General features: G+C 42.5%; 1 protein-coding gene across 3 annotated transcripts in view; it reads right to left on the reverse strand.

Moving 5' to 3' along the window:
* IDE (insulin degrading enzyme) overlaps nt 1–20,225 on the reverse strand; it is a 98,252-nt gene extending 78,027 nt beyond the window's left edge. For all 3 annotated transcript variants that reach the window (XM_068961699.1, XM_068961698.1, XM_068961697.1), the window contains exon 1: nt 20,128–20,225. In XM_068961699.1, coding sequence (XP_068817800.1) covers nt 20,128–20,225 — 98 coding nt within the window. The remainder of the gene's footprint in view (nt 1–20,127) is intronic.
* Nucleotides 20,226–20,821: the final 596 nt, after the last annotated feature.

Raw genomic sequence — 20,821 nt, forward strand, 5'->3', positions numbered from 1 at the left:
ATAGTCCAACTCTCACATACATGACTACTGGAAAAACCACAGCCTTGACTAGACGGACCTTGGTTGGTAAAGTAATGTCTCTGCATTTTCATATGCTGTTTAGGTTGGTCATAGCTTTTCTTCCAAGGAGTAAGTGTCTTTTAATTTCATGGCTGCAGTCATCATCTGCAGTGATTTTGGAGCCCCCAAAAATAAAGTCTCTCACTATCCCCATTGTTTCCCCATCTATTTGCTATGAAGTGATGGGACCAGATGCCATGATCTAGTTTTCTGAATGTTGAGCTTTCAGTTCAGTTGCTCAGTCGTGTCTGACTCGTTGCGACCCCATGAATCACAGCACGCCTCCCTGTCCATCACCAACTCTCAGAGTTCACTCAGACTCACGTCCATCGAGTCCATGATGCCATCCAGCCATCTCATCCTCGGTCGTCCCCTTCTCCTCCTGTCCCCAATCCTTCCCACCATCAAAGTGTTTTCCAATGAGTCAAGTCTTTGCGTGAGGTGGCCAAAGTACTGGAGTTTCAGCTTTAGCATCATTCCTTCCAAAGAAATCCCAGGGTTGATCTCCTTCAGAATGGACTGGTTGGATCTCCTTGCACTCCAAGGGACTCTCAAGAGTCTTCTCCAACGCCACAGTTCAAAAGCATCAATTCTTCGGCGCTCAGCCTTCTTCACAGTCCAACTCTCACATCCATACATGACCACAAGAAAAACCATAACCTTGACTAGACGGACCTTACTCAGCAAAGTAATGTCTCTGCTTTTTAATATGCTACCTAGGTTGGTCATAACTTTTCTTCCAAGGAGTAAGCATCTTTTAATTTCATGGCTGCAGTCACCATCTGCAGTGATTTTGGAGCCCCCAAAAATAAGGTCTGACACTGTTTCCACTGTTTCCCCATCTATTTCCATTGAAGTGATGGGACCAGATGCCATGATCTTCATTTTCTGAATGTTGAGCTTTAAGCCAACTTTTTCACTCTCCTCTTTCACTTTCATCAAGAGGCTTTTTAGTTCCTCTTAACTTTCTGCCATAAGGGTGGTGTCATCTGCATATCTGAGGTTATTGATATTTCTCCCGGCAATCTTGATTCCAGCTTGTGCTTCTTCCAGCCCAGCATTTCTCATGATGTACTCTGCATAGACGTTAAATAAGCAGGGTGACAATATACAGCCTTGATGTACTCCTTTTCCTATTTGGAACCAGTCTGTTGTTCCATGTCCAGTTCTAACTGCTGCTTCCTGACCTGCATACAGATTTCTCAAGAGGCAGGTCAGGTGGTCTGGTAGTCCCATCTCTTTCAGAATTGTCCACAGTTTCTTGTGATCCACACAGTCAAAGGCTTTGGCATAGTCAATAAAGCAGAAATAGATGTTTTTCTCGAACTCTCTTGCTTTTTCAATGATCCAGCGCATGTTGGCAATTTGATCTCTGGTTCATCTGCCTTTTCTAAAACCAGCTTGAACATCTGGAAGTTCACGGTTCACATATTGCTGAAGCCTGGCTTGGAGAATCTTGAGCATTACTTTACTAGCATGTGAGATGAGTGCAATTGTGCGGTAGTTTGAGCATTCTTTGGCATTGCCTTTCTTTGGGATTGGAATGAAAACTGACCTTTTCCAGTCCTGTGGCCACTGCTGAGTTTTCCAAATTTGCTGGCATATTGAGTGCAGCACTTTCACAGTATCATCTTTCAGGATTTGAAATAGCTCTACTGGAATTCCATCACCTCCACTAGCTTTGTTCATAGTGATGCTTGTTCTTCAAGTGATGTCCACTTGACTTCACATTCCAGGATGTCTGGCTCTAGGTGAGTGATCACACCATCATGATTATCTGGATCGTGAAGATCTTTTTTGTACAGTTCTTCTGTGTATTCTTGCCACCTCTTCTTAATATCTTCTGCTTCTGTTAGGTCCATACCACTTCTGTCCTTTATCGAGCCCATCTTGGCATGAAATGTTCTTGGTATCTCTAATTTTCTTGAAGAGATCTCTAGTCTTTCCCATTCTGTTCTTTTCCTCTATTTCTTTGCACTGATCGCTAAAGAAGGCTTTCTTATCTCTTCTTGCTATTCTTTGAAACTCTGCATTCAGATGTTTGTATCTTTCCTTTTCTCCTTGGCTTTTCACTTCTCTTCTTTTCACAGCTATTTGTAAAGCCTCCCCAGACAGCCATTTTGCTTTTTTGCATTTCTTTTCCATGGGGATCGTCTTGTTCCCTGTCTCCTGTACAGTGTCAGGAACCTCATTCCATAGTTCATCAGGCACTCTATCTATTACATCTAGGCCCTTAAATCTAGTTCTCACTTCCACTGTATAATCATAAGGGATTTGATTTAGGTCATACCTGAATGGCCTAGCGGTTTCCCCTACTTTCTTCAATTTAAGTCTGAATTTGGTAATAAGGAGTTCATGATCTGAGCCACAGTCAGCTCCTGGCCTTGTTTTTGTTGACTGTATAGAGCTTCTCCATCTTTGGCTGCAAAGAATATGACCTTTAAGCCAAGTTTTTCACTCTCTTCTTTCACTTTCATCAAGAGGCTCTTTAGTTCCTCTTCACTTTCTGCCATAAGGGTGGTGCCATCTGCATGTCCGACATTATTGATATTTCTCCCGGCAATCTTGATTCCAGCTTGTGCTTCATCCAGCCCAGCATTTCTCATGATGTACTCTGCAGAGAAGTTAAATAAGCAGGGTGACAATACACAGCCTTGACACACTCCTTTCCTGATTTGAACCCAGTGAACAGTATGAAAAGGGACAAGTAATAGGATCTGCCTTAAAAGGAGCACAGGCAGGGCACTGGGACAGTCTCTTCCTGATGCTCAGTCAATATTTTACACAGTACAAATTCTTTATGGGAATTACACCTTTAACAAACCCCTTAGGTAGATTCCATTATTCACATTATTAGGCTAGGGACACGCAGTCATTAAATAAAAAGACCAAGATACAAACCCAAGTCTTTAGACATCAAAACACCATGCTCTTCTCAACCACTCCATTAAGCTAAAAAGCTTAACTTATGTACAGTGACTAGATCCCTAGAATGATACCCACAGAAACATTCAGTAAGGTTATCTATGGATGTGCTTAGTCCCAGTGGTGTCCAACTCTGCAACCCCATGGACTGTAGCCTGCCAGGCTCCTCTATCCATGGGGATTCTCCAAGCAAGAATACTGGATTGGGATGTCATGCCCTCCTCCAGAGCATCTTCCCAAACCAGGGATTGCACCATCTCCTGCATTGCAGGTGGATTCTTTACCATCTGAGCTACCAGGCAAGTCGTATCTCTGGATAGTAGACTATTAAGTCGTCTTTATTCTTTGTATTGAATACTTTTCAGCTCAGTAAAGAAAGAATCTTTGAAGAGATAAAACTCAGTGGACTTGAATGGGTTTGTTGTTGATGCTCAGTCGCTAAGTCATGTCTGACCCTTTGTGACCCCATGGACTATATAGCCCGGCAGGCTCCCCTATCCTTCACTATCTCTTGGAGTCTGATCAAATTCATGTCCATTGAATCAGTGATGCTATCTAATCTTATCCTCTGCCTCTCCTTCTCATTTTGCCTTCAGTCTTTTCCAGCATCAAGGCCTTTTCCAGTGAGTCGACTCTTCACATCAGGTAACCAAAGTATTGGAGCTTCAGCATCAGTCTTTCCAATGAATATTCAGGGTTGACATCCTATAGGGCTGACTGGTTTGATCCTGCAGCCCAAGGGACTCTCAAGAGTCTTCTCTGGCACCACAGTTCGAAAGCATCAATTCTTCAGTTCTCAGCCTTTTATATGCCCCAGCCCTCACATCCACACATGACTACTGGAAAAACCATAGCTTTGACAATATGGACCTTTGTCTGAAAAGTGATGTGTCTGTTTTCTAATACACTGATTCTATTTAGATACAGACTTTAAAAAAAAAAAAACTTCTCCCTCAAGCCCCATCTAGGTGGCTGCCTACAACTTTGAACTTATAGCCCTGCTGTTCCATTCAAAAATAAAATAAATACGTAACACTTCTGCTCTTCATAGCACTGGCTGCACTGTTATTGTCATTAGTTTGCATTCACTGAACACTTAACTATATGATGAAGACATACACACTATATGCATTTCCTCATTTCATTCTCACCACAAACTTGTGTGATAAATATTATTATTCTCCTCATTTTGCTGCTGAGGAAAAGTGCTTGAATAGGGCAATAATGATCACCAGGTCACACAGAGGTAAATGGCAGGGTCCAGGTCTTGTGGTTCCAGAATCCCAAAAGCAATGCAAGCCAAAGAATAATTATCTACATTCTCGCCCAGTCCCCGAAGGATCCGTATCAGAATGGACTCTTTCACAATACCATCACCAGTCCATAAAAGCAATGTTCAAATATTCAAGGCTATTAGGAAAACGAGTGAACCCACTTTGTGTTGCCTCAGCAGGCAAAACTAAGTCTAATGGTGGAAGGCATAAGGACAGTTCGTGACGCTTATGTAACTAATGAACAGTTAGAACAGTCTTCACTGACCAGGTCCTGTTAGAAGTACCTGATCACCAAGTATTAAAGTAGAGGCTTGAATACTATTCATAATGTGATTCTTAAACTACTTTTTTTAATATGCTTTCCTCTACTGAAACCTTATAGATATAGAAGTCATAAAACTATTCTGGTTCAAGAGGAGCAGCGAAGTCAAGAGTCCCCGTCTCAGGGCCCCTTAGTGGCAGTGATAATATCAAGAATTCCCAAGACTCTGACAAGTACAGTTTACAGAATCTCAACATGAATGAATCTTGAAGACGTTATGTTAAGTGAAGCAAACTAGTCACAAAAGGACAAAGACTGTCTGATTCCACTTATATGTGATATCTAAGGTAGACAGAGACAGGGCCAGAAGGCAGAATCGTGGTCACTGGGGGCTGAAGGGAAGGGGGAACTGGGAGTTTGTCGGACAGAGTTTCAGTTTGGGAAAATGAAAAAGTTCTGGAGATGGAGGGCTGCGATGGTTGCAAACAAAGTAATTAGACTGATGTGATACAGTTAGTGCCACTGAACTGCACACTTAAAAATGGTTAAAATGGTAAGTCGCAATATATGTATTTTTTGCAATAAAAACAATAAAAATAAGCCATTAAATCAGTCAATGTGAATGTGCAAAATAATAATACTAAATAAAATAAAAATACTAATAAGAGAAACTAGCTGTATAAAAAATTAACATAATTATACTGAAAAGAGTGGGAAAGAAATAAACTAACAACTAATTGGGAAATAGTATTTTTATTGGATACAATATAGGAGCTGTATGTAAATGTTATGATATAGTTATCAAAAGTGTTTCCTACAGAGGTATAGGTTAGCAATTATGAAAGTACCTTATATGTATACCAGAACTGATCAAATAAGTAAACAAATTGTAGATAATGAAATTCAGTATACTCAATGTCAGAAGAAGAAATTCTAAATAAGGAAAAAGAAAAGACTAAAATAAGCTTTTTAATACTAAATTAGAATCAGAGATATCAACACAAACTCATGACTTGGGACACATAGAAATTTAGAAATATAAATGCGTGTATGTATGAGGGTAGCTAGACTATCCACTAAGAGCAATAGCGCCTCAGTGACTGTAATTACATCTAATGCCCAGATCGTGATCCTTAAACATCATTTTCCACCAAAAGGAAACAAGCGGTTGACCTCAGGGAAAGGGCAAAGAAAATACAAGATGCGCCTGAAACATCTTGTGGAGCCAAAAGTAAAGAAGTTCTCTAAAAGAGATGGGAGCTTATTGAAAGTACACAGTAGCCAAGGCAAAGATGCTCCTAATGGCCAAAGCTAGAATAATTTGTGTAACAAATAATAGCAGCAGTGAATTTTAACCAATAGAATAAATATCTGTGAATCTATACCGATAAAAATGAATAAATAAGTGAACAAGGAGGGAGAAAGTTATTTCTCACAGAATTTTAATTAATAAATAAAGAGGGAAATAATTACCATTAAGCACAGTAAACAGTGTTGCAAAGATCCACTGGTGGAGGCTAAAAGCGGCTGCACCGATTTGATTCCCACCAGCAGGGAACGAGGGTTTTTTTCTCCACATCCTAACATTTTTTATTTGTTGTCTTTTTGATAATAGTCATCTTGACAGATCTGAGGTGATACCTCATCATGGTTCTGATTTGCATTCCTGATGATTAGTGACAATGAGCATCTTTTCATGTGCCTGTTGGCCATCTTCATGTCTTCTTTGGATAAGTATCTATTAGACACTCTGCCCATTTTTTGATCAGGTTGTATATTTTGATGTTGACTTGTATGAGTTCTTTGTACATTTTGGATAGTAATCCCTTATTGAATATATCGTTTCATTATAAAATGACTTACAATAGCCAAGTTATGAGTAATCTAAGTGCACATCAATAGATGAATAAAGATATGAGAGATAAATGTATATGTGTGTATATATCACACACAATGGAATATCACTCAACTATATAAAAAAGAATAAAATCTTGTCATTTGCAACAACATGGGTGGACCTAGACAGTATTACGCTAAGCCAAATAAGTCAGAAAGAAAGACAAATACTATATGATTTCATTTGTATGTAGAATCTTAAAAACAAAACAAATGAACAACCAGAAACAGAATCACAGATATAGAGAACAAACAGGTGGTTGCCAGAGGGGAGTGGGTCGGTGGGAAAAAGAGAGATAAGTGTGGGAGATTAAGAGGCACAAATTCCCAGTTGCAAAATAAATGAGTCATGGGTATGTAATGTACACTGTGGGGAATATATTCAACAATTATATACTATCTTTGTATGATGAGAGATGGTAACTACACTTACTGTGATGATCATTTAAAATGTACAGAAATATCAATTTATAATGTTGTGTAACAGCAACTAACAATGGTGGAGATTAATTACATTTCAAAAACAAACTTCTGGATAAAGAGATCAGATTTGCAGTAACTAGAGGCAGAGGGATGGGGGAAGGCGGAATTGTATGAAGATAGTCAAAAGGTACACATTTCCAGTTATGAGATAAACAGGTACTAGGAATATAATTTACAGCATGATAAATATAATTAACACTGTTCTATGCTACACATGGACATCACCAGATGGTCAGCACTGAAATCAGACTGATTACATCCTTTGCAGCCAAAGATGGAAAAGCTCTATACAGTCAGCAAAAATAAGAACAGGAGTGAACTGTGGCTCAGAGCATAAACTCCTCATTGCCAAATTCAGACTTAAATTGAAGGAAGTAGGGAAAACCACTAGTCCATTCAGGTATGACCTAAATCAAATCCCTTATGACTATACAGTGGAAGTGAGAAATAGATTTAAGGGGCTAGATCTGATAGATAGAGTGCCTGATGAACTACGGATGGAGGTTCGTGACAGTGTACAGGAGACAAGGAGCAAGACCATCCCCATGGAAAAGAAACAAAAAAGCAAAATGGCTGTCCAAGGAGGCCTTACAAATAGCTGTGAAAAGAAGGGAAGTGAAAAGCAAAGGAGAAAAGGAAAGATACACCCATTTGAATGCAGAGTTCCAAAGAATAGCAAGGAGATGAGAAAGCCTTCCTCAGCGATCAATGCAAAGAAATAGAGGAAAAGAACAGAATGGGAAAGACTAGACACTTCTTCAATTAGAGATACCAAGGGAACATTTCATGCAAAGATGGGCTCGATAAAGGACAGAAGTGGTATGGACCTAACAGAAGCAGAAGATATTAAGAGGTGGCAAGAATACAAAGAACTGTACAAAAAAGATCTTCATGACCCAGATAATAACGATGGTGTGATCACTCACACTCACCTAGAGCCGGACATCCTGGAATGTGAAGGCAGGTGGGCCTTAGAAAGCATCACTATGAACAAAGCTAGTGGAGGTGATGGAATTCCAGTTGAGCTATTTCAAATCCTGAAAGATGATGCTGCCAAAGTGCTGCACTCAATATGCCAGCAAATTTGGAAAACTCAGCAGTGGCCACAGGACTGGAAAAGGTCAGTTTTCATTCCAATCCCAAAGAAAGGCAATGTCAAAGAATGGCAATGCCAAAGAATGCTCAAACTACCACACAACTGTACTCATCTCACATGCTAGTAAGGTAATGCTCAAAATTCTGCAAGCCAGGCTTCAGCAATATGTGAACCGTGAACTTCCAGATGTTCAAGCTGGTTTTAGAAAAGGCAGAGGAACCAGAGATCAAATTTCCAACATGCGCTGGATCATTGAAAAAGCAAGAGAGTTCCAGAAAAACATCTATTTCTGCTTTATTGACTATGCCAAAGCCTTTGACTGTGTGGATCACAAGAAACTGTGGACAATTCTGAAAGGGATGGGACTACCAGACCACCTGACCTGCCTCTTGAGAAATCTGTATGCAGGTCAGGAAGCAGCAGTTAGAACTGGACATGGAACAACAGACTGGTTCCAAATAGGAAAAGGAGTACGTCAAGGCCGTATATTGTCACCCTGCTTATTTAACTTCTGTGCAGAGTACATCATGAGGAATGCTGGGCTGGAAGAAGCACAAGCTGGAATCAAGATTGCCGGGAGAAATCTCAATAACCTCAGATATGCAGATGACACCACTCTTATGGCAGAAAGTGAAGAAGAACGAAAGAGCCTCTTGATGAAAGTGAAAGAGGAGAGTGAAAAAGTTGGCTTAAAGCTCAACATTCAGAAAACGAAGATCATGGCATCCAGTTTCATCACTTTATGGCAAATAGATAGGGAAACAGTGGAAAACAGTGGCTCACTTTATTTTTCTGGGCTCCAAAATCACTGTGGATGGTGACTGCAGCCATGAAATTAAAAGATGCTTGCTCCCTGGAAGGAAAGTTATGACCAACCTAGACATATTAAAAGGGAGCATATTAAAAGGCAGACACATTACTTTGCCAGCAAAGGTCCGTTTAGTCAAGGCTATGGTTTTTCCAATAGTCATGTATGGGTGTGAGAGTTGGACTATAAAGAAAGCTGAATGCCAAAGAATTGATGCTTTTGAACTGTGATGTTGGAGAAGACTCGAGAGTCCCTTGGACGGCAAGGAGATCCAACCAGTCCATCCTAAAGGAGATCACGCCTGGGTGTTCACTGGAGGGACTGATGTTGAAGCTGAAACTCCAATACTTTGGCCACCTCATGCAAAGAGCTGACTCACTGGAAAAGACACTGATGCTGGGAAAGATTGAGGGCAGGAGAAAGGGATGACAGAGGATGAGATGGCGGGATGGCATCACCGACACAATGTACACGTGTTTGAGTAAACTCCGGGAGTTGGTGATGGACAGGGAGGCCTGGCGAGCTGCGGTTCATGGGGTCGCAAAGAGTCAGACACGACTGAGCGACTGAACTGAACTGAATACGATATGTGAAAGTTTTAAGAGTAAACCCTAAGCATTCACATCACAGGAGAAATATTCTTTTCTATTTCTTTAATTTTGTATTTATATGAAATAATGGATGTTCAGTAAACTTACTGTAGTAATCATTTCAGGATATATGTAAGTCAAATCATTATGCTGTATACCTAAAGACTTACACCATTCTGTATGTCAGTTATATCTCAAAAAGCTGAAACGAAAAAAAACATAGTGGAAGTCTGCAAAGAACAACTGAAAGAATGGAGAAAAAATGAAGTTTTATGTCTTTTCTTGTCAAAGTTCCACAAAGGGTCTCTTCAAAAATTTGTTCCTTTAATCATTTGCTAATCTGTAAAATCATTTAATTCTCAAGTATTCAGAATTCTACAACTCTAGTGCCAGATGGAAAAGTAAAAGCCATTCAGATCCTCTCTCTCATCTCTGTAGATTTATTCTACAGATATGTAGATTCATACTAAAACTCAGATCTATGCTTTTCAGTTTAGGAAATCATTAGATCTTTTAAAAAGTTATCTTGTACATGCTCTCTTTCTCAAGTAGTTACTAGAATACATGTTTCAAATACTCCAGGTATCTTGAATGAAGGAGCAAACCAAGATAGAACAAAATATGAGATTCAGGAAACAGATTCAGTACAGGAGAGAAACAAAGGGAAATTCCAGGCAACCACTTTGCTAAAGGCCTGGAGCAAAACTAGTCCAGACTGCAGCTGAAGGGAAAGTGTCTGGAAGGAAAGCCTCCAAGGGAAAAACATGGAATCAATAGATCATTTAATAAGTTTGGTCCTGTGGGAAATTGTACTAAGTGGCTGTGGGAGCAACTGGAAAGCAGGAATATTATAAGTAAACAAAAAACGACAAAAGGCCAAGACAAAAAATATGAACAAGAAAAAGAATGTAATCAGATTACACTATTTAGCCTGGTAGTGAGTAGTATTTGCAAAGTCATAATAATGTAAATACAGAAGACTACTATATCCAAAATTTGTGATATAACTTGTCAAAAGGATGGATAAGGGAAGAGAGTTAAATCTTGATCTAGGGAATTCCCTGGTGGTCCAGTGGTTAGGACTCTGCGCTTTCACTGCCAAGGGCCCAAATTCAAGCTCTGGCTGGGGAATTAAGATCCCACAAGCTTCAAGGTGTGGCCAAAAAAAATATTAAATCTCCAGCTATTGTAAAAACAAATCAACAGATAAATTCTAAAATTAAGAAATCAAAGAATAACAGTCTTAGCATATAATTTCAAAACATTAAAATAAATTTCAAAATAAAAAGCTTAAAGAGTTGAATGTGGTTGCCTATGGGGAGCATAAAGTAAGGGACAGGGTAAGAGAAGGGAACTGCTGATTTTTGCTGTAAACCTTTTAGTACTATTGAACTCTTAAAAACTGCCTGTATCACTTTGATATATATAAAATGTTTTAAACTAGCTATGTATTAAATAGATTCGTTATGTTTTTCCTTAAAAGGCAGGATGTTTGATGTTTAACATGCATGTAGAATGCCATGTGTTCTTCAAAAAGAAAAAAAAAAAATCACCAGTTCAAGTACTGAATCCAGAATCTCATTCCTTAAGAAAATCAATTATACACTAGGCTTGCCCCACAAGCCACTTTCTTTTGTAGACAGAAAAAAACAAAAACAAATGAGTTAACCAGGACATGGAAGCAATCTAGATGTCCATCAGCAGATGAATGGATAAGAAAGCTGTGGTACATATACACAATGGAATATTACTCAGCCATTAAAAAGAATACATTTGAATCAGTTCTAATGAAGTGGATGAAACTGGAGCCTATTATACAGAATGAAGTAAGCCAGAAAGAAAAACACCAATATAGTATACTAACGCATATATATGGAATTTAGAAAGATGGTAATGATAACCCTGTATGCAAGGCAGTGAAAGAGACACAGATGTATAGAACAGTCTTTTGGACTCTGTAGGAGAGGGTGGAATGATTTGGGAGAATGGCACTGAAACATGTATAATATCATATGTGAAACGAATCGCCAGTCCAGGTTCAATGCTGGATACTAGATGCTTGGGGCTGGTGCACTGTGATGACCCAGAGGGATGGTATGGGGACGGAGGAGGGAGGGAGGTTCAGGATGGGGAACACGTGTATACCTGTGGCGGATTCATGTTGATGTACGGCAAAACCAATACAATATTGTAAAGTAATTATCCTCCAATTAAAATAAATTTATATTTTTAAAAAATGAGTTGCAGGGCCCATTATGCTGGCCACCGAATTGTTGGATATTTTTTATCCAGTTACTATTGCAAGTGAACTTAGATTTCTGTAACAGAAACCTCAGATAATAAGAAGTATTATCTGTAAAGCAACTATACTTCAATAAAAATTTTAAAAATAAAATAAATTACATACAAAAAAAGGCATTACCTTCCTCATAAACTGATCTTGACTGAGACTTTATTGTTACACTACAAAGGAAACTAGAGATACTTAAACAATTAAAACAATTAAGAGCCCCAATTGACTACAAATGTTGATACATATCAGATGAGTTGTCAAAGGAATATTATTTATTATATATCACTTCATGAAACAACACAATCTCTACTGCCAGCAATTCAATTATACCAGCATCATGATTTCAAATGATTATGAGAACCTGCTTATTCTCAGGTCCAAGGCACAGCTAGCTGCTGCTGCTGCTAAGTCACTTCAGTCGTGTCTGACTCTGTGTGACCCCATAGACGGCAGCTCACCAGGCTCCCCCATCCCTGGGATTCTCTAGGCAAGAACACTGGAGTGGGTTGCCATTTCCTTCTCCAATGCATGAAAGTGAAAAGTGAAAGTGAAGTCACTCAGTCGTGTCCAACTCTTAGCAACCCCATGGAATGCAGCCTACCAGGCTCCTCCGCCCATGGGATTTTCCGGGCAAGAGTACTGGAGTGGGGTGCCATTGCCTTCTCCAAGGCACAGCTAAAGAGCAAGGCAAAATTCCTTCTGAGGTTCCAATGGAGATTAGAGCTTTTATCAACATGAGGTCTCAGATTCATGGAGTTAGCAGGAACTTTAAAGATGATCAGGTCCAACAACCCACAATCACACAGCCAAGCTCATGGCAAACCAAGACTAGAGTCCAGTTGAATTGAGCCTTTGTAGGTAGAGCTCTTTTCCACCACACTGTGCTATCTCCTGTCCTGTTCCTTTTGAAGCCAACTTTGTCCCTGTGAATAACTCAGACCAGAAAGAAATCTTGGAAAAACACTACAGCCTCTAATTTCTTTATATTAAGAAACACACACACACACGAATACTAGTTACTGGCTACACTGACATTTAGAGTACAGAAATGGTGAACTGTAAGCAAAAGTTGAATTACATTTATCACTGCTGCTGCTGCTGCTGCTAAGTCGCTTCGGTCGTGTCGGACTCTGTGCGACCCCATAGACGGCAGCCCACCAGGCTCCCCCGTCCCTGGGATTCTCCAGGCAAGAACACTGGAGTGGGTTGCCATTTCCTTCTCCAATGCATGAAAGTGAAAAGTGAAAGTGAAGTCACTCAGTCATGTCTGACTCTTAGCGATCTCATGGACTGCAGCCTACCAGGCTTCTCTGTTCATGGGATTTTCCAGGCAAGAGTACTAGAGTGGGGTGCCATCGCCTTCTCCGACATTTATCACTGCTGCTGCTGCTGCTGCTAAGTCACTTCAGTCGTGTCCGACTCTGTGCGACCCCATAGACGGCAGCCCACCAGGCTTCCCTGTCCCGGGGATTCTCCAGGCAAGAACACTGGAGTGGGTTGCCACATTTATCACTAGGGCTTCCTATTTCCAGGAGCCCAGGTCCCTGTCAAATTCATCCAACAAATAATGAATTCCTACTATGAGCGAGACACAGTACTATGTGCCAGGAACACCATTACAGGGGCTCTTGCTCCTTCAGAGCTCGCGGCCCCAGATATAACTCTATACATCCTAAAATAAAGTAGCTTGTAATACTGGGCAAAGAATCATTATGATTTTTTTTTTAATCTTTATTTTATTTTGCTCCACTGCTGCACCTGACAAACCCGTCCTCTTGGTATGCCTTTAGAACACCAGTCACCCAGCCAGCAGCACTGACACCTCACCTGGCTGGACTTTTCCCACTGCCTACAGCTAAATCATTCCAGAAGAGCCTTTCCTACACTGGTGGTGGTTGTTGTTTAGTTGCTAAGTCATGTCCGACTCTTTGCGACCCCATGGACTGTAGCCCACCAGGTTCCTCTGTCCATGGGATTCTCTAGGCAAGAATACTGGAGTGGGTTGCCATTTCCTTTTCCAGGGGATCTTCCTAACACAACGATCGAGCCTGCATCTTCTAGTTGGCAGGGAGATTCTTTACCGCTGAGCCACCTGGGAAGCCCTACTCAGGTGGCGCTAGTGGTAAAGAATCTGCTGCCAGTGCAGGAGACATAACAGACGCGGGTTCGATCCCTGGGACAGGAAGATCCCTTGGAGGAGGGTGTAGCAATCCACTCCAGTATTCTTGCCTGGAGAATTCCACGGACAGAGGAGCCTGGAGGGCTACAGCTGGAGTTGCAAAGAGTTGGACATAACTGAAGGGATTTAGCATGCATGGTGCTCCCTCCTAGCTAATTTCAAAGTTACTCAGGCCCAAGTTCTTAGGCCTCTTCGACTCCTCCACCTCCTCCCACACCCAATCAAAGTTGCTCCATCTTCTTTCACACATATCTTCTGCAGACACTCTCCTTCCTCGTTATTTGCACTACTTCTTTATCCTTTGTCGAGCTCTGCCTGCATTTCAACTGTGCTTCCCACAACAGCCAGATTAATCATCCAAAAACACAGCTTACATATGTCACGCTACTACTCAAAAGGATCTGAAGCTCTCTATTTCCTTTAGGATAAAATCTCATCATCCCTTGACTATATTGTGAACCAGACAATATATTTCTGAGCCTCTGCTAATACCACTCCTTCTATCTAAAATATTCTCTTTCCCTTCTCTGTTCATCCAAATTTTATATTTCCTTCAAAGACATTTGCTCAAACACCATCTTCTTTGTGAAGCCCACTGTCATCTCACTGGTACACGAGCATTCTGGGCAGGACAAGAGTGCAAATGATCTGAGCAAGATGGAGTGAAGCAAGGAGGCTGGTGTGACTGGATGAGGTGAGAGCATTTTGGAAATCACATCAGAGAGGTATCGAAAGGCCAGACCCCACAGGACCTTCTTGACCATTAAAAGGACTTCAAATCTGAACAAAATGGGGATCAACACTTTCCTATATTCCCTAGCAAAGATATATGACTTGGCAGAAAGATCATGCTGCCAGTGGTGACAGGAGCAGGCTGCATGTAGAATGGCAAGTGCAGAAGCAAGGAAGCTAGTAAAGAGGCTATCACAGTAAGCCGGGTGCAAGGGTGCAGGCGCTGACAAGGGTCTGAATATGGATATACAGGCTGACTGGATGAGGGACATGGGAACAAAGAAGTAGTTAAGGGTGACTCCAAGTTGCTGGCCCTAAACAAGTGGAAGAGCAGAGATGTCTAACTGAGATAAGGGAGAAGACTGTGGCAGGAGCAGGTTCTGAGGTAGAAGATTTGGAGACAGGTTTGGGGTGTGATCAGTTTAGGATGTATATCAGACATCCAAAGGAAAATGTAGGGCAGGAAATTTCTTACCTCAATCTGAAATTCAGGGGAAAGGTTCTGGCTAGAGATATATATTTGACAATCGTCCAAATACACATCTGGCCAGCTTTATAAAACTTCTGTGATGATGGGTATGTTCCGTATCTGCACTGCTACATATGGCAGCCACAAGACACTTATGACCTGAAATGTGGATAGGGTGATTAAGGCACAGAATTGTTAATTTTAGTTAACTTACATTTAAATAAGCTCAAATGGGACACAGCATGTACATGTGACTGGATCAGCATCCTAGTGAATGTAGGTAGAGAGGACTGGGTACTGGGTTAAGCCTACCACATACTGTGATAGGAAATTTAAAAAAAAGAAACAACTCAAATCTCCATCAACAACAGAAGAGAAAAATAATTAGTGACATAGTCACATAAGATTATCTTTCAACATTGAACACATAAATCTATGTGAATGAATCTCAGAAACAATGTTAAATGAAAAGAAGTAACTCAGAGAAGAAAATTTTCCATAAAGGTCAAAAGCAGACAAAACTAAACGATGCACTGCTTAGGAATATATTAAAATTACTAAAACAATAAAGAAAAATCAAGGAATGATTATCCAAATATAGGATAACATTATCTCTTCATGGGAAGTGAGCACAGAGGGCTTCAAAGTTACTGAAATTTCCTTAACTGCATGGTGACTACACAGGTATTCATTTTGTTATTCTTTTTCATCCTATATACTCTGACATGTATAATATTAAATAATTAAGAGAGTATATAAGTGAGGCAGTATATGGTTAAATGTCAAATAAATATTTCAAAACATCTTAAAATCATTAAGTTCAGAAAAAGGAAAGATAACTGTGTGACCTCTATAGTGTCTAAAAAGGAGGAGAGATTTAGTTATATAAAGAAAAGAGGGAAGGGCATTCTAGAATAGGAATGAACAGGTCATATGCAAGAATCAGTAAATTAGTGAGTCTGACTAGAGACGAGTGATGTTAGGTGGAAAAGTTGGGCTAAAGCCAGCTTATGAGATGCCTAAATGCTGGGTCAGGAAGTTTGGATTTAAAACAAAAAAAAGTTTGGACTTCATCTTGAAATAGGGCAGAACCACTGGTGGTGTCTAAACAAGTCAATAGCATGGGAAAAGTGGTATATTAGTAGGACTAATATGATAAGGATCAACTAATAGGGAGACAGGAGGCTGGGAAAAAAATATAAATCTTGTAGCTGTGAGATCTCACAGAAGATTTAGTATGGCCTGAACTACGATTCTGATGAAAAAGTTTACTCCAAGAAACTTTAGGATGAAAGATTCAACAGTCTGATCTTTGAAATAGGCAGTGAAGGGGAAAGAGATTCAAAGATTACTCCAATTTTCAAGCTAAACTAAGGAAATGATAACACCAACATATGCAAAACTAGGAAAATCAACAGAGAAAACCAGTTTTGAAGGAAGACCACTGATTCATTCATGGGATAAAAGTCAGGCAGTGTGATAGCTTCCCCTCAGGGAACAGCTCATGAATCACACTTCTTTTTAAGTAACATATTCTTAATAGGCAAAGAGAAAATATTTAATACATAGTTCTTTGGGAGGAATAAAAGCTTTTATAGCTTTTAACCCTACAAGAATTTTACAAGTACTATTTTAAAAGAATATTGTTATAATAATACTGAGTTGCTTTTCAAAATAAACTGAAAGAAGGAACAGAACACCAAAGCAGAGATGTTCCGTAAAATGTCAGAGATGAAGGAGTGAAACTACTCAATCCAATTTGACCGAATGCTCCTTGAGGACAGAATTTATCAACTGGCCCTGGATCCCCACAGCACTGAGCACAGTGAATGATCACTACAGAATACTGATACTTAAGTAAGGCTGAAGGAACAGACAGAAAAGAGTGAGGGCAAAAACAAGCCAATTAGGAACACCCCACCCAAGCCTCCAGAGCCCAGCATACCTTAAAGGAGCTAAAGCTATGGAAGGAGAGTGCTTTAGCCTTATCATCCTGACTGAAATGTAGGCTGAGCCTGTGGTACCTAGTTGAAGGGAGCTAAAATACCAAACAAAAAATGGAAAGGATGCCAATTCTCAAGGAAACATATACTGAGTTTCTGCTCCCCACATTACTACCTAATGAGACCGTCCCCAACTCTAACCTTTAAGGCAGACAGTAGAATCTAACTTTTTAAGTGTGTGGCTAAAGATATTCAAGGGCATCCTGTCCTTTTAAACTGTTAAAAAGTCATTGTTTTGGTTGAAAGTGGTTTAAAAGTCTGAATCTCATACCACTATTGCTTAAGCCAGTAGAACAAAGAAATACAAATAGAGCTACTGGTAAAGGGAGATGATTGATGCTCAGGTGTTTCAAGCGGTTGCCAGGGACTAGGCAACCTGCAGGTTCCCCCAGGTTAAGATAATCTGGCAGAGTCCCAACTTATCCAATATGGCTACAAAGGGAACAATGAGGCTGCTTTCTAAATGAATTGATCTTACACAAATGCCTTAAGACCACCTCTTTCTCAACAGATTAGAACAGAAAAGAAATGGCCAAATATTGGCAATTGTTGTTCAGTGGCTAAGTAGTGCCCGACTCTTTGAGATGCCAAGGACTGCAGCTCTCGCCAGGCTTCCCTGTCATTCACTATCTCCTGGAGTTTGGTCAAACTCCATTGAGTCAGTGCTGCCATCCAACCATCTCATCCTCTGTCACCCCCTTCACCTGCCTTCAATCTTTCCCAGCATCAGGGTCTTTTCCAATGAGTCAGTTCTTTGCATCAGGCGGCCAAAGTATTGGAGCTTCAGCTTCAGCATCAATTCTTCCAAGGAATATTCAGGGTTGATTTCCTTTAGGATTGACTGGTTTGATCTGCCTGCTGTCCAAGGGACTCTCAAGAGTCTTCTCCAATACTACAGTTCAGAGGAAGAATAACAGTTCAGAGCTCCTGCTCTGGCACCATACAGACCTGGGTTAAATCTCAGTTCTTCCAGTAAACAGCTACATAACCATACCTTTTAACCCATTCCTATTATGGAAAGTAAGACTGATTACCTTCCTCAAGATTTAAATATATGATAACTTCAGATGATAGTATGTTCCTTCCGAAAACTACACCATGACCCCTTTGATTGGACCTGCATTTTCCTTACTAGCCTCAGCCAGTAATTTTTAGTGAAGAGCTTTCTAGATGGATGATCTCAATCATTGTGCTTTGAATCTCCAATTTCCCTCTCTGAGAACCACTTTACTTTGAAGTTCTGGTTCTTCAACCCATGCTCTGGGCTTCATCAGTGAAAGTGAAGAACAGGAGAAAAAACAAAGAAAATCGAATTATAAGTAGAACTTACAAACATTGTAGTTGTGTAAATTTAAAATTGATGCTTTCTTTAAAAATCACAAATTCTGTAGAACCTATTAGCAATAATTTTAGTAAGTGTTCTTACACGTAGGAGGCCCAGGGAGGTACCCTGCCTATGTTCAGCACCCTCACTTCCCTCTCTCAACTCAGGGATCTTTCTGTATGTTGTAGTGGAATCTGTGGTGTAGTGGGAAACAGAGAGGGAAAAGTTCCACAGATTCTTCATTTGCATTCGGCCTCCTTTGGAACCATTATTGCTCTCCTAGTTCAGGCAGTAAAGACTAAGTCCCAACCAGTTTCAACTCCCTTACGATCCTGCACACAGCCACCAAATTAAATGCTAAACTAGCAGTCTTCATGAACATCCCTTCCCACCTCAAAAACTCTTAAGGGCCCCCTACCTTTTATTCACTAGAAAGAGCCCAACTCAAATCCAAAGGCCAGGCTAACATCATTCTACTTTTATAGCACAGTTCTTGTTTGCTCCTAATTCCCCGAAGGAAATTCTTTAAGGCTGTGACTAATCTGCTGATTGTGCTCCCAACACAGACAAACCTGCACGCCCAGGAAAGATTACACCCATCCCCACGCACCTTTCCTTCAAAGGCCAGCCCAGGCAGCCCCATCTTTGCCCCGCAACCGTGCTTCTCAAACACACTGCCCAGTCTTCTGACCCTCTCAAGTACACCTCTTTTTACTGGCTATACTCTTGTGCCATCTCAATCCATTCCAACCACTTTGAAGGCAGGCCACGTTCATTACACAGAGGATCATCACTGTGCCCTGCACTTAGTAGATTCAGGGTATTTTTTAAACCAGAGGAGGAGTTCAAATACTGTATCTAAGTAGGGCAAGACAATACTGCCCATCTTTGCCGATTCCCCTTTATTCACAGTAAAGGGTATTATTCAGCGTTCGCTACAACGCTGAAAATTTCTAGTATACACACAACAGGCATGTGGAGAGAGCACGCCACCGGATGGCAGAAACCTGCGTCCCAATCCTGCTTTTGGCCACAAGCTCTGCATCTGTGGGGAAATCGCACCATCTCCCTGGGCCTCGGTGGTCTCAGGTGTAAAGCGGGGGACCCACTGTAAGGGCTTCCAGGGTGTCTCTCGGCTCCCACAGTCCCCCCACAGGAAAGCCAACACTCGGCTGCTCGCTAAGGCGGAAGCAGGCAAACTTTTACACTTCCCAGGGCTGGCATTTCCAAACAGGAGTGGAAACAGTCCGCACAGGAACAAGCGGGGCTGAGAGGAAGGTGAGAAGCAGTGTCCCCGGACTCGGATCCTTTACCCCGTGGCCAGGAACAGTCCGCCTCGGGTTCCTGGCCCCTCACAGGCAGACTTCCTCCGAGAGTGGCCCGGCCCGGTGCGGCTCCCGGGAGCGGGCAGAGGTGACTGTCCGCGCCCGTGCCCCGCGCCCCCAGCACTTGTGACACACGCCGGGTGACCCGGGTCACAGCCTCCGTCCGTCCTCACCGCCTGAGGGACGCCCTTCTCTCCCGGGCAAGGCTCCTCGCTGCCGCCCGGCGCGCGGCCCTTCCGGGCCACGGGCGGCCTCGGTGCGGCCGCCCGAGCCCCAGGCCGCCGGGACCGGCGGCGCGAGGGGAGGCGGCGGCGGCAGCTTTAAGTGCTGAATCACCACTTTGCAACCCGAGCTCCAAACCACCGTGACCTGCGGGCCCCGAGGGCCCGGACGCTCCGCTAGGCTTACCCACAGAGGCGCTCCGAGGGCGGCAGGCGGGCGCCGAGGACCGAGCGGAAGGTGCTGGGCAGCGCGGGGTGCAGCAGCCACGCTAGCCGGTACCGCATACCCCAGCGAAGCCGCCGGGATCACCGCGAACGCTTCCTTCTTGCGCCGAGCCGGCCTCGCTCACTGCGCATGCTCAGTCTGCCGCGCCGCGCCGCCTCCCGGGAGCCTCCGAGCGGCCGCCTCTCCGGGTTTTCCCTGGAGCCCGACAAGGCGTGGACGGCGGGCGGCCAAGACACCGGCTGGCGGGAGGGACGGAATGTAGCCCGGGAGCTGCAGGAGCCGGGCCACCAGGCTTCCCCGGGCGAAGAGGGACCCTGCCGGGTCACGGCGGATTCACGCGTGAGGGCGGCTATGTGTCTCTGGTCTGTGTTAGCCGGGCGCGGGGGACTCACGAATACTGTGAGGGCACAAGGGGCCATGTTTGCGGAGGCGCCCCCATTGGCTGTCGGTCCCGGCGGTGCAGGTGCTGAAACAAGGTCCGCCGGCGAGGCGACCTCCCACAAAATGAATCGGCGACTGGCGTGCGGCCCGCGGGCTCCCTCTAGAGCCCGATGGGGACGTGGACGGTGGGGTAGGGGACTGGGGAGGAGTTAAACGCGAGAGTCCCCCAGAGAGAGGCCGGGACCTGGGGGCAGTTTCCACCGTGGGAAACTAG

The sequence above is a fragment of the Capricornis sumatraensis genome, chromosome 23 (assembly GCF_032405125.1).
Source record: "Capricornis sumatraensis isolate serow.1 chromosome 23, serow.2, whole genome shotgun sequence".
NCBI lineage: Eukaryota > Metazoa > Chordata > Mammalia > Artiodactyla > Bovidae > Capricornis > Capricornis sumatraensis.